Source organism: Momordica charantia, assembly GCF_013281855.1.
Source record: "Momordica charantia cultivar OHB3-1 chromosome 9 unlocalized genomic scaffold, Mcharantia_2.0 BLBB01000009.1, whole genome shotgun sequence".
Classification (NCBI taxonomy): domain Eukaryota; kingdom Viridiplantae; phylum Streptophyta; class Magnoliopsida; order Cucurbitales; family Cucurbitaceae; genus Momordica; species Momordica charantia.
Window position 1 is genome coordinate 5,074,510 of NW_028275167.1, and position 14,301 is coordinate 5,088,810.

The window sequence follows — 14,301 nt, forward strand, 5'->3', positions numbered from 1 at the left end:
TTAATCTATATATACTTCAAAATTTTATTTTGGTTTTAATATTTTCAACATCTGTATGTGAAACTTTCTCTATACTTTCAAAATATATTTTTTAATTCTTTGATTTCCAAAAGTGGGTGTCTTTGTTTTCAAATTTCAACAAAAATCATTGAATATAAAATTTTGATAATAGTTTAAAAAATTATTGAGGTGCAGTGTTGTGTTGTAATTTTCGTCGAGAAAAAAAAGATGAATAAAATGACCAAAATGGTCACACTTCACGAAACAATCTTTTTATATTCGGATAGAACGTCCCTTAATTTTAAAGTGTAATTTATCATTTGTTTTTTCTTTCCATTATTTACTACGATCTTCTTTTGTTTTATCCATTTTGTTCGGATCCTCATTTTCCTTCGAAAAAAGGAAGGAGAAGTATCTTTTTTGGTGTATCCCTCTCATTTCTGTTTAGTTTCTTTTTGTTTTGGTGGTGGTTTCTACTCCTTTATCTTAAATGAAAAGAGACAAATATCAAAAATATAAATGACTAAAATAAGATTTAAACCAATTTGGTGTAAAAACTTAACACCTAGGATCCAAACATTCTCTTTGAAGCTAAGTTCTTTTTTTTTTTTCCTTAAGAACGCAATATTAATCTTGAAAAAGAGGAAACCATTTATTCTAAGTATGAACTTTCAACCTTAAATTGGAAGCATTTAAGAAGGGAAAAGTAATTTATCAGCACTAGCTATTAATTAACAAATAAGACAATTCAACTCTTGATTTTATTTTATTTTCCAAAAACATTTCTTTATTTTATTTTCATAACCATCCTTTATTATTTTACGAAATTTGAATAGTTTTTATCTTACACAACACTAGCTATTAATTAACAAATAAGACAATTCAACTCTTGATTTTATTTTAATTTTGTTGGAAATTAATGCTTGAAGACCCATAAACATTTCTTGACATTATACTAAACAAATAGTAACTTGAGTGAGAATCAATTAGTAATGATTTTAAAAAGGGTTTCCTTTATATCCAGGCTATACCATTGTAAAAATATTTTTAAAAATAAAATTCAAATATCTGCGAATAATAAAAGATAATTAGGCGTTTAATTAACATTAAACTTTTAATAGAATTACTTTGCCAAAATACACCATATATTTATTTTCGTAGAATATTAACAATTGAAGAGGAGAAGATTAATTGTGATACTAAAATTATGCTGAGGTTAAAACAAAAATAATTAACCCTTTCTTTATACCTTGTTTGGACAATACTTCTAGTACTTGAATATCAAGTATATGAAAATCTTGAAATTGGTCTAAATTGAAATAAAAAATTTATATCAACTGATATTATATCAAAATGCATGAGAAAATTGAGTCCTACCACATGATTCACTTGACTAACTAATCTGAAATTAAGGGTCTTTGTAATTTTATTTATCCCATAAATCTTTGTTTAATTGAAAGAAGTAAAAAACAAAAATGTGGCATGTGGATTTGTTGTACAACAAAACCGTGTCTTTGTTAGCTGTTCTTCAATAATTGTCATTTCAAATCTGTTTGCTTTTTAAATATTTTTGTTTTTTTCTTCTTCAAATTCCAATTTGAGCAGAAAAAATTTGAAGGGTTTTTTCCCCTAGAAAAATAAAAATTAAAATAAAATCGAAGAGTTGACCATTTCATGTCAACGAAAGAAAAACAGCCGATTTGTTGCTTCCTTACGCGACTTGGCTGCCACTCAGATCGTCAATTATCTTTTCTAATTTTTAAATTTTTATGCCATTTTTTATATAAAATTTCATAGTTTGTATTATATTTAAAAATACATAAAATAAAAAATATATATATATTAAGGTTATTTTACGCCTTAATTGGTCGAGTTAAATTACTATGTGAATGCTTTTCACCTATTGTTGCTACCATCGTTGATCCATTATTTGACCTAAACCATATAGTTAGGGATGAATTAGTTGACGTGAAAAAATCGGTCGCTTCATGCATGTTCCATTGTGGCCTCGACTTTCTCTCTTGGCACCATAACCGTTAATGCAAGCATCCATCTAGTTCCATTCTATACTTTGCCCTCCCCTTCATATCTATTGACCGCTAAATCCAAATTTACCTCTCCAAGCAATTAAAAGATTTAATTTAAAGACCGAACTTTGGTGTTGGTCTCATGGTCAATGAAAATATACTAGTGTATTGCCTTAACATACCTAAGCGTTGTTGTTTTGTTGGTAGAAAACCATTGAGAAACTTAATAGTTTTGGTGGGTTATTAATGAAGTATAAATTAACTCATTATTAACCTTATAAAAAGTTAATTAATTAAATTTGACCTTTAATTTTCTATATCTTGAATGTACCATTTTCTAATTTAATTGATATATTTTGGGAAGCGAAGCCGTTGAAATTTTAGTGTGAATGAGAGGTGTATGATGTCAAGTTCTACAAAAGATATATATTTTTGTTTTTTTAATTAAAATATTTGTTTCACTTTCACATGACTATTATTATTGTTTTCTAGTTTGAAGGCTGATTTTTTATGTAGACTTCTAAGACAAAATTTTGGTTATCTACCATTATAACCATAGTTTTTATAATGTTAGGGATCTTGCATGGAGTTTATATTAATTTTAAATTAGAAATTTGAATATATGCATTTGGCATATTAGTAGTAATTTATTCTAGAAAGTAAGTTATACATAAATTTAGGTTAGACAAATCAAGGTTTATAAAATAAATTAACTCATGCATAATTTAGATTCATACAACATTTATAAATCTAAACTTTTCGACTACAACCCATACAAACCCACAAATAAAATGCCTTGTTAATTTATTTCATAAGCAGCTCAATTCCCTTAACTCAGATTTGAAGTAACTCAGGACTACTTTTTGTTTGATCAAGATTCAATTCTATAAACTTCAGACTTGAAGGAGGTCGATAAACTTCAGACTTGAAGGAGGTCGATGAACGAAGAAAACCTACACAGAAAGAGTAAACAGCTCTGACGCTCAATTTAACTTTGGTCCGATCTATACTCAATTTGAGGATAAGTGTCGCGTAATTCTCGATTTATAAATGATAGAGATTAAGCTTTCGATGTCTTAGAAATCACGACATCTTATCAGAGAAACAATTGTTGGCTCCAGAAAACAATGTAATATATGCCCTTGTGAGGGTGAGCTAATGTGATCTTCATTGGTCAGCTTGACCTTTTGGAAGCCCTGGATGACCAATAACTTTAACTTTGACTCGACCTTTAGTGAGGTTCGAGTGATTTACTCTACCTTCAAGGACTTAGTCTTCCGAATATGCCATTATGATGGCCCGAGTCTTCTTACCTATAACATGTTGACACGTGGCAGATTAAAATTCAGCTCTAACACTTTTCTAATACAATTTGTTTTCGTCGGAAAGTAACTATTAGTGGAATTTTGTAATTTATCCAACGCAGTTCAATATATTTATACCACATCAGAAAATAAGTAGAAGCTTTTCGAAAGTCAAATTATGTTGTACGGAAAATATGGAAGGCTTTTTTTTTTTTTTCCCCCGAAAAATGGGACCTATTTTAATATAGCTGGCATACACTTTGGCCAAATTGTGATTCGTGGAATGACATCTCAGAAACAAAAAAAAAAAAAAAAACCAACCAAAATTACCAAAATATGAAATGCCACAAGACTAACTTATTAGGTTAACTAAATACCAGTTTTGCTCAACCATTGACTCCCATTTTCTCGTACAAAACAAACCATTGTAAGATTAACTTCCATTAATTTTAGTTGAGTTGGCGTGATATAACAAACCGTTGGAGTAGACTATAATGAAAATATCCTATAAAAAATATTACTTCAAAGAGTGTACTTACAAGTTAATACGAGCTTAGTTCAGTGATAATTGACCCCTGTCATTAAGAGATCATGAGTCCGAATCTCTCAATTTTCTTTTTGTTGTACTAAACAAACGAGGAGTTTCAATCTTTTGTATTTGATTATATTGTTCACTTTTAGCTTGAATTACCTGCATGATTTTGCTTTCGGATTCTATATCCAAAAGGGTTTATTTGCTGATGGAGATGTTGTTTTTTTTTTCTCTTTTTTACAGTTCTAATTAATGGAAGATTTTGTTTGAAATCGGCACTCAATGGGATTATCAGACTCATTGAATAAGAAAATTCCCATATACTAAACACAAATTCATACTTTTAAATGGGTTAAAAATTAGTTTTGGTCCCTGTACTTTTATTGAAGTAAATTTTGATCATGAACTTTAATTTGTAATGTGATTTAGTTAATATATTTTCAAATTGGTAACAATTTAATCCGTGAACTTTAGTACATTAATATTTAGTCTATATAGTTTAAAGTTCATAACAAGTTAGCCCCTAGTTTCCATGAAACGATTTAATTTATGTAATTTACAAATACACATATTCCACCTCTCATTAGTTTATCAATTTACATATATAAGAACCTCTATTGCATATGTCTTATTATCATTTTTCACGATAAAGACTAAATCGTTACAAACTTTAAACTATAGCTAGAGACTAAATTATTTCATATATTAAAGTTTATTGACTAAATAGTTACCAATTTGAATATACAAAGAATAAATTGTTACGAACAAAGTTTAGAAATTAAATCATCAATGAAAGTATAGATCAGACCAAAAGTATCTCTAAACCTTTTAAATTTTGGACGGTATACGAACTCAATTTATGGGGGACAGTGCCCAAATAGGCTTTATGGGTCCATTGATAATATGGGTAAATGAAAATTGTAAGGTTATGATATCAGAACTCAAGATTAATAATTGGAGGGGAATCATATTTTGGGGTTGTACAAAAAATTTGCTTCACATTCTGATTTTGATTTTGAAAGCTTCTAATTGTGGAAAAAGGCAACTGTGGGAGAGTTGACCTGATGATCGTAATCAAGAGTTGGGATGGGAGATCCATTTTGAGCCGTTCGATTGCTTCCTCTGCCCGGTGGAGAAAGGAAATAAACTTGTCACCATTATTTATGATTCAACAACCTTAGAAAAAATTTGAAAAATGAGCCTAAGTTTTGGTTGAATTTTTGGCTCCACGTGATTAAAATTCATTCCGATTGAGCTGTATTTAGGTTGGTGAAAATAATCGTCGATATTTGATGAATTAGAAAGTGATTCTTTTGAGAGCTTTTGAGATGGGGATCGTGTGAAATGAATGGACTTCTCATTGGATTGAGAATGATTTCACTCGATATACGTTAGAAGTAAACTTTATTTTTGAGTAGGTATATTTAATATTAAGAACCATAATATATACAAATACAATTTTAACAAAAAAATAAAAAAAATAGTAAACGTAGGTGTCAATTATCAACCTGAGCTTAGTTCAACTTGTTAAGACACTCATCTCCGACCAAAAGATCGTGAGTTCAAATCTCCACTCCTATAATGTAGTTTTGTTCAAAGTCAAATTTGTTATAGCAGCCTAATTATTTCAAACAAGCTTCCAAATTATTACCGCCCTTCAAAATATTAAAGTATGTTTACTCACTCTTTTGGTTAGATCCCATTTTTTAACCTTGAGATCATTAACGCATAAGTTCGAATTAAATTATAAGGTTTCATATCTGTAAATTCACGCAAAGTATTTTCATTTGGTTTACCAAATCTGAAAGTAGAAAGTAGAATATGGAAGGTTTAAGCACCAAATATTATTGGAAGAGTTTCCCAATTAGGGCTATTTCCCTTATTTCCCTCTTACAAGGACACAAACCTACCCTCCATTGAAACCTTGCTTCCCCTTAAATATAGCCCTTTCCAAATTTACACAAAAATGGTGGCCGCCAAATTTCTTATAAACCTCCCCCTCTTCCTCCTCTCTTCCCTAACTTTAACTTCTTCCTCGACGACGCCTTTCGTTCGGGAGAGGCCTCCGACCACCACCCCTTCTCGCTTCGCTCACAAATCGTGTATGGACTCGAAACCACAAACCGTCTTCGCCATCGAACCCACCTCCGACCTAAGCGAGGCCAAAAACAACACCAACGGTGCAGGACAGATCTTCAAGGTTGCGTTTTTCATGCTCCGCCGTCGCCAGTCGAAGAAATCCAAGGTATCCGTCGACATGGGCCCCGATAAGGGCATGTGGCGGCGGTTGTTGGGCTCCATGCGTCCTCTCCACATCCATGACAATGAAGAATCGGCTCCCGTTGCAACTGTCGAATCTGTCACTCCTTCGACGAAATCCAAGGAGGATTTCGAGGACGCGTTGCCGATGGCATTGCCTTCGCCATCACCATTGTCGTCGTCTTCTCCTACATCGAGGTCGTCTTCTTTCAACACAAGCCACTACGTCTCCGCTGCCAACCTTCAAGACCTTGATGACATTGGCAACGACGATAATGACGACCAACGCTCCACCAGAGACGACGGCGAAGGCGACGAGATGATCGACGCTAAGGCGGAGGAGTTCATTGCGCAATTCTACGAGCAGATGAGGCGTCAACGTTACGACATCTATTGAAATGAAGACGAACAAGAAGCCTTTCTGTTAATCAAATGTCTCTGCATGGGGTTGCATGGATCTTTACAGACTCAATTACTGCGTTTTATGATATTATATTTTGATTTTCGTTTCGAGTCAAAGAGCTTAGGGTTTCAGATAGAAGTTATTTTTCATCATTCTGAAAAGTGAGAACAGATGATAAAATATTAAAAAAAAGAAAAAAAAACTTAATTTTTTTTTGGGTTAAATTAATTAATTTGGTTAGTTTTGCTTAATTTTGAGAGATATGTGGAAGTTGCTGGTTCAAATATTGTAATTTTGAGCCCTGATTTGTAATGTGTGACTTTTGTATTTCAAAAGAATTTCGAAATTTTTAATAATTGATTATCTAGAATTAAATTTCATAACATTAATTGGACCCTAATTTGATAGCTATTTCGTCTATTTTGTTTTTTATTTTTAAAAATTAAGGCATAGAGACTACTTTCACCTGTGTTTTACATTGTTTTGTTATATAATTTATAAACATTTTCAAAATTCAGTCCAAAAGAGAAAATAGTTTTCAAAAAGTAATTTTGGGTGTGTTTGGGAATAATGATAGAATGAGCGATTTTGAAAGAAGAGATTTTAGGCTGCGTTTAGAAGTGGTTTTGACATGGTTAAAATCACTTTCCTTTTCATTGATTATGTTTGGCAAATTAGAAAATTAATTTTAGAAAAACTTAAATTACTTTAAATTGATTTTTAAGATATCATTTGGATGGTGGTTTTGGAAAATCAATTATACTTGAATCTATTTTTTCAAAATCACTAGTTTCTACCATCACTCCCAAACATATAATTGATTTTTTAAAATTACCATTCAAGTGATACCTTAAAAATCAAAGTAAAGTGATTTAAACTTTTCTAAAATCAATTTTTTAATTTGTCTAACATGATTAATGAAAAGAGAAGTGATTTTGACGAACCAAAATCACTCCCAAACACACCTAAGAAAATCCAAAATATGCTTTGATCAAGTATGATTATTTTTTAAAATATAATTAAACTAAAAACGAAATAGTTATCAAACCCGACATTAGCTAATTTGATTGTTGACTTCAATATTATTAAATTTTTTTTTTGGCGTGTTTGAGTTGTAATGCTCCTAAAAAGATTATTAATTAACAATTTTTTAAAGTCAATTAAGATTAATGGAAAAATATCGGGTTATTTATTCTCAATTCTTTTTTTTTTCATATTTCTAACTATATTTCGAGTTACTATTATTTTTCTGTAATATCGGACTTTATTATTCTATATACTTGGAATATTGACTCCAGAAAAATAAAAAGAAAAGGACTGAAGTATAACTCAATTCATGACCAAAAAGTCTTGAGTTCCAAATCTCCCCATTCCATATATTAGTATTTATTGTTTTCATAAAATAATAATGAAAAGAAAAGTGGGCCAAAAGAGGAACATGTTGCAAAGATAACAAGGACATGGGCTTGCCAATGTCAAAGGCAAATTGAGACCACTTTTTTTTTTTTTTTTTTTGGTTCTTTCCATTTCATGATTGGTATTGTTGTAGTTTTGATGATTAATGTCCATCCACTTAAATAAAGAGGGAAGACTTGAATCTATGATTTCTTACTAATATCTTATTCTTTTAGTACAACAAAGTTAAAATATGTTGAATTTGAATTTTAACTTGGAGAAAAGCAAATGTTGTTTATTGTTGAACTATGCTCTATATTAAGCATTTGAACTGTATTTAAGTAGACCATTAGAAGTCTATACATAATATACATGTTTTTTTTATTTACTTTTATTTTTCAACAAATTGCTTTATGATGTGCCATTTACTTATCTTGGATAAACGCCATTGGGCTAAGGCTTTGTTTTAGTACATATTGGGCTCAGGCTTAGCTATGCCTATAACTTTATATTTACTAAAATATACAAAATTTAATATTGTTATGGGTAGGAAAAAGAGGAATTCGAATTGTCCTAGTTTCACCCAAACTTCATCTTGGTCATGGATAGATCACCCAAATTCGAGTCCATCTAAAGAATTCAAATTATCTTAGAAATATTTTCCTTATCTAAGGAATTAAATAGAGAAAATATTCTATTGATCTCCTAAGTTTTCCCCTTTATAAATAAAGGGTAAAAACTCATCATCAAAGTACTGCTCCAAATCCCTACTTCTTGGTGTGGTTCACATAAACTTGATTTTGATTTCAGTATCAAAGTGTGTATGGCTAGCACTACACAGGTGTGTAATTTTTGTATTTTGCAAGTTTTTGTTGAATCTCTTTTATTCTAGAAGAGTGGTGCAAGCTTGATAATTGTGATAAGCAAAATTTATGATAAACAAATATTACTTTTATAATTTATATGAGCATTTAGATAAATCCTTAGGAATGCCCTTCTAATCTTCTTTAGGAGAAAAAAAAAAAATTCTAATCTTGAATTACTTAGAAATACTTATTAATTAAGTGAAAGGTTAATACAAAATAAAATTTTAAAGAATTTATGTCATTCTCAATAGTTAATATCTCAATATTGCATAGGCAATATATACTCAATATAATATGACTCAGAAAAAATAAGACATAAACTTCCATTAAAAACATAATAATATACTACCTTTTTTTTTCAAAATTTTACATTAAAAAAAATAGTAAATAACATATCAACTTAGCATTGCACAACTTCTAGAAGGATTAAAAGTGCCTTTTAAGGTATTAATTAAAAGCACCTTTAAAAAATTTCCCAACATTTTATTCAGATAATCCAAAAGAAAATTTTAAAAACAATAAAAGACAATTAAAAGGTGAGTTTGGTTGTACTAAAAAAAAAGGTGAGTTTGAGATAGTTCTGAAAAATGGTTGAATCGTTCATTTATCAAGGAATTTGGAAGAAAATTAATTTAATTTATTATCTAAAATTTCAACAAAATACAATTTTCATAAGCATTCACTTTAAAAGCATGCGAAAGCAAACATGTAATTGACCTCCAATCAATGTACTGTGAGTTCGAACCCCCTCCCTATCATGTACTAAGAAAAAAGTATCCCAAGAACATACTCTTAGGAATATTTATTTTCTCCATAGAATCATGCCCTAAAATAAGGTGGAAAATTCCTGTTTAAGCTTCTATGGAGTATCACCACTGCATCTTTTATATATATATATATATATAATATTAAGTGTTTTTATTGTATCAGTATAAACTTTCCCTTTAAATGAGGAGAATTTAACAATGTATTAAACCTTTAATGAGGGCGATTTAAAATGACATAGCAGCTCAAAATTTGAAAAATCATCGCAAAAAACTTTGGGCAAATTGAAAACTTGTCCTAATGGATGCCTCAAATTTTCAATTGTAAAAATTAAACCCTTTTAAAAAATTATACTCTTAAACCATCCATTTTAAAAAATTAAATTTATTTTAAAAAATTGTATACCTAGGAGTGAGTGAGTAGTTTGTGCAATTTGTCCCGAGCACTTTCGAGTAATTTTAAAAGAAAACGAAAGGAAAGAACACTGAAATTAGATTTGAAACTAAAATTTAAGCTCTAATTTAAGGGTAGCTAGAATCTAATTAATTCACATTGATCTTTAATTAACCAGACGACGGTGAAAGTTTAAGATGAAGATCAACAACCCCCACATGATCTGACGATCCCTTTTCACCCGAATTCCCAAATATCCACCGCCCCGAAGACGCCGACACGCTGCCGTACGCCGCCGCAAAGTAGCCGTTACTGATCCGGGGCAGAAATCTAGAAGAAGCACCAACCCCGCCGCCGCCGCCGACGACGTCAATGTTGGGCGCGAACACTCTGGAGTAAAGCGGCTGCGGCGGAGGCGGCGGAGACGGCGGCGATCGGAGTGCGTGGGCGGTGTGGAAATAGAGGGCGCGCTTGGCCCTTTGGCGCTCTCTCTTGTGGGCATTCTGGTGGCCGCCGAGGGCCTGGGAGTTGGCGAAAACGCGGCGGCAGAATTGGCACCGGAATTTCCTGTCGTCGTCGGAGTTGGTGCCGTCGGATCTCTCCGGCTTAACGTCGTCGTGATCCACCAACGGAAACCCGAATAGCTTTAGAATGGAGGAGGGATTTTGATTGGACATTTTGATTGTTTTTTTCTTTTTTCTTTGGTTGCTCTTTTTTCAGCTTCATCTTCTTTGTTTCGTTTCTATTCTATTTTATAGCCAAAATCTTTAGGTTGTTCAGAGACGGGATTCGAATCTATCTGCACTCAGATATATGTACCTTAATCAATTACGTTCAGGTTTTGTTTTTGTTTAAAAAATTTAAATTTAAACACTTACATTATTATATTTTTGAATTATATTATATCGTTACTAGAGAATTTTTTTTTTTTGAAGATTTAGTTAGTGGAGATTAAATATGAAAAAATACTTGTTGTCTATTGAGAATTTGACAATTCACTATCTTTTATAAAAGATATTTGTTTTTTGTATTTCTCTTTTGATTTTTCAATATTTAATAATAGTAAATATAACATTCGTCGCGATCAGAAAGTTTTCCCCACCATAGTTAGTGAGTGAGGTAAATTTTTAATTCCTCAAAATTTGAACTCTTTTGATGGAATATAGTAAAACTCATAAAACAATGAAATACTATAATTTCTTTATTATAGATCAAGCTTCTTCCAAGATAATTGGAAAAGAGTATAATTTGAAAAATATTAAAACATTAAAAAATCAACCAAATTAAAGCATTTTAAATAACATAGATTAAATTGAAAAGAAAAAACGTCCCAATGTTATGGACTTTTAATTAAAAAAAGAATTCTCAATATTAGTTTAAGATGGGGATTCTTGAGGAGGGGCCATAAACTCCACAAAATTGATACTTGGATTTTTCAGCCACACTTCCACAAAATTGATAATGATATTTTCAACTACAGTTAGTCCACAAAATTGATACTTCGATATTTTTGTAGATATCGATATTAAAATTCTTGCTGTCAAGTCAACCTCTACCACTATTTTCTTTTTTGAAGGACAAGCTTAGTACATAGAGTAAATGGGGGGCCATAAGCTCAGACCATTTATTCATGGTATGGAGACCGAGCAAAGTTCATTAGATCAAATCTACTTGTCATTATGGGAGTATTATGGGAGTGTATGAGGGTTCATCTCGTAAAATTAATTTATACAAAATATATTTGGTTTCTTTAATTCATTTCCGTTTTGTAATCATAAATTTAGATGTTACAAGGATGATAATAATAATTAATAAAATAGTTGAGCAATTTTTTTTCTTCTTTTTGGGGTAGGTAGATTGATAGGAGCAATTTTGTGGGTATTTATTTATTTATTGTTTAAAATTTGGACGGTGAAATTTAGAAAGAAGAGCAAAGGGGAGAAAATTTTATAGTCAAATTTATTGTTTTACTGTGAAGGTTAAGAAGTTGAAGATTTACTAATACCATACAAATTAGGGCTTTCAGCGACGAAAAAACGTCATTGAAAGCCATTTTGCGTTGCTGAAAATTATTAGGGACGAAAAATAATTCGTCGTAGAAACACGGTCGCTGAAGCTTTTAAGCAACGCAAAGTGAGATCGTCGCATGTTAAGCGACATAATGTTGATTTTGTTGATTTCATCACTCATGCGACGTCTCCAATAATTTCGCAAAGGAGAGGAGAAAAGGAGCAGAAATTTCGATGCTACCCCTAGCGGCCAAACACAACCAGAGAGAACATAGAAAGGGAAGAGGGAATCACGTAGGAGAGGAAGTAGAACATTTAGTAAGGGGGATAGCGACGAAGCATTTCGTCGCTAGCCCAAAACGCGGTCATTTTATTTACCTTATGTGACGAAAAATCTTTTCGTCGCTAGCATATGCGACGAAAATTTTATCGCTGAAGGCTACAATTCTTGTAGTGAAAATAATTAATAAAGTCACACATTCTCTTATAATCGAAGAACATTTTATTTTTCTATTTTCTCTCGTCTCAAACTCGAAAATCAAAGTGGTCTCCACCCTTGAATTTTCCATATTTTGTCATTTTGAAAATTTATATAAAGTATTATTCATACGGATAGAAAGAAAATAAATAAAAACACAACATCTTGGGTCAAATATTAGATTCCATATAATAAAATACGACACATTGACTATGGTCAAACATGTTGTCTGGAGAGATTTTCTTTTCTTGTTTTATTCAAAGTACTATATTTTTAATATAATATGTTTAAGATCAGTAACACTAATGTTTTAAAGGTTGGAGTTTCAATTTTATAGAAAACATATGGAAGGAAATAATATAGAGCGACTGTATCTTTATAATAAGTTCGGAAAAGTAAAATTTTTTATCTTTAAAACAAAAAACCTAGTCAAAAGTTTCTTTTCTTCCTAAGGTTAATAGTAAAAAACAAAAGTGAAGCAAAAGCTGTGGGTGGTGTCGGGTCAATGAATCCAATGTTTTAACCCTAGAGGTTTGTGATGCAGTTACTTTATTATTTTTTTGTTTACAGGACAACTATAGTACACGATAAATGGGACCATAAGCGCAGATCATTTATTATTAAAGTGGGGGAGCTGTTCACATTCATTTGAAAATCATAACCGCTGACATATGAATTCGAGATATTTTTGTGTTTTATCTCTCCTAAATCTAATTGGGTAAAATTACCAGCCACATTATGACAGCCTTCTGATTTACATAAATTAAAATTGGGGGAAAAAAATCAAAATTTGGTACAGCGACTATAGAGATTGAAGATCGAATATCCGACTTTAAAGAAAAGAGTAAAGATATTTTAATGATTGAGCTAGACTCATGTTAATAAAATATAGTCATGTAAAACTTTTTATAGTGACAAATCACCAACAACTGTTATAGCTATCTTCTATATTTGAGAATTTATTCTAATCAGGATCTAACAAATTTTTTTTTTATACGAAGCAAGATCATAATCGTCAAATAAGCTTTACTAAATCATAATGCGAAGATTATAATAAAATCTCTTAATGCTCTACATAAGTTCTCTAGGTATACCACAATAACAATGGTTACCTGACACTCTAAGAAATCATAACAATGAGTGTCGTCTAAACTCTCTCTTTATGTCGTATATCTCTCTCCCACACTCTAAAGAAAACTTTCAAGCTCTCTCCTCACCCAACTCATTTCTCAATGGCTCGTACTAAAGAAAGAGAAAACCTAATTTAAATAGGAAACACTTATAACTTTATTGGTTGTGTTGCGCAAATTAGTGTCACGATGCTCTAAATTGAAAAACAGTATTTGCTCCCTTTGTTTATTTCTTCAAATCGGAATTAAGAAACAGTCTTTCAACGATTCTTCTCGATGATTTGGGCTCCACAAAACTCACTAGTCTTCCTCATTCAAAATCTCTTTATATGATAAGATAGTTGTACAATTGATGTGACCTTTTGTGGACTACAAATTGTATAAGAATCTCTTCATGCTATTTTTTCTCAGTTCCACTATAAAATTAGTACTTCATATCTTATGTGATTTATTTCATACTAATCGAAGGGGAGCTGCATATAATATAATTATCATATTATATATATGTATTTTAATTATATGACCTAGAATTGTAAACTTCTACTCTTCTCGAGTTTAGATTGGTTAGGATAAAAAAAAATATAGGCATAAAATTATATTAAAATTTAGAACTTCGTCTCAATATGTGTTGATTTATCATCCCTAATTTAGCACCCCAAACCTCACTTTAATCATTTTAAGCACGAAAAAATTTGCGGTTGAAACCGACTTGTATAGAATGTCAAGCTAGTGGGATCTTT

At 31.1% G+C, this 14,301-nt stretch overlaps 2 protein-coding genes across 2 annotated transcripts; one reads left to right on the plus strand and one right to left on the minus strand.

Annotated features, from left to right (window-relative positions):
• The first annotated feature begins 5,854 nt into the window (after positions 1-5,854).
• LOC111020397 (cotton fiber protein) lies at positions 5,855-6,874 on the plus strand. The gene has a single exon (XM_022297065.2). The coding sequence runs from the start codon at positions 5,968-5,970 to the stop codon at positions 6,517-6,519; it is 552 nt and encodes a 183-aa protein (XP_022152757.1). The 5' UTR covers positions 5,855-5,967; the 3' UTR covers positions 6,520-6,874.
• A 3,148-nt stretch (positions 6,875-10,022) lies between these two features.
• On the minus strand, positions 10,023-10,718 carry LOC111021368 (zinc finger protein GIS3-like). Its single transcript, XM_022298313.2, has one exon. It carries the CDS (start codon positions 10,619-10,621, stop codon positions 10,115-10,117), a length of 507 nt encoding a protein of 168 aa, XP_022154005.1. The 5' UTR covers positions 10,622-10,718; the 3' UTR covers positions 10,023-10,114.
• Between the last annotated feature and the right edge of the window lie 3,583 nt (positions 10,719-14,301).

Coding starts and splice junctions, on each gene's coding strand:
- LOC111021368 (XM_022298313.2), bottom strand. CDS start 10,621: ATGTCCAATCAAAATCCCTCCTCCATTCTAAAGCTATTCGGGTTTCCG.
- LOC111020397 (XM_022297065.2), top strand. CDS start 5,968: ATGGACTCGAAACCACAAACCGTCTTCGCCATCGAACCCACCTCCGAC.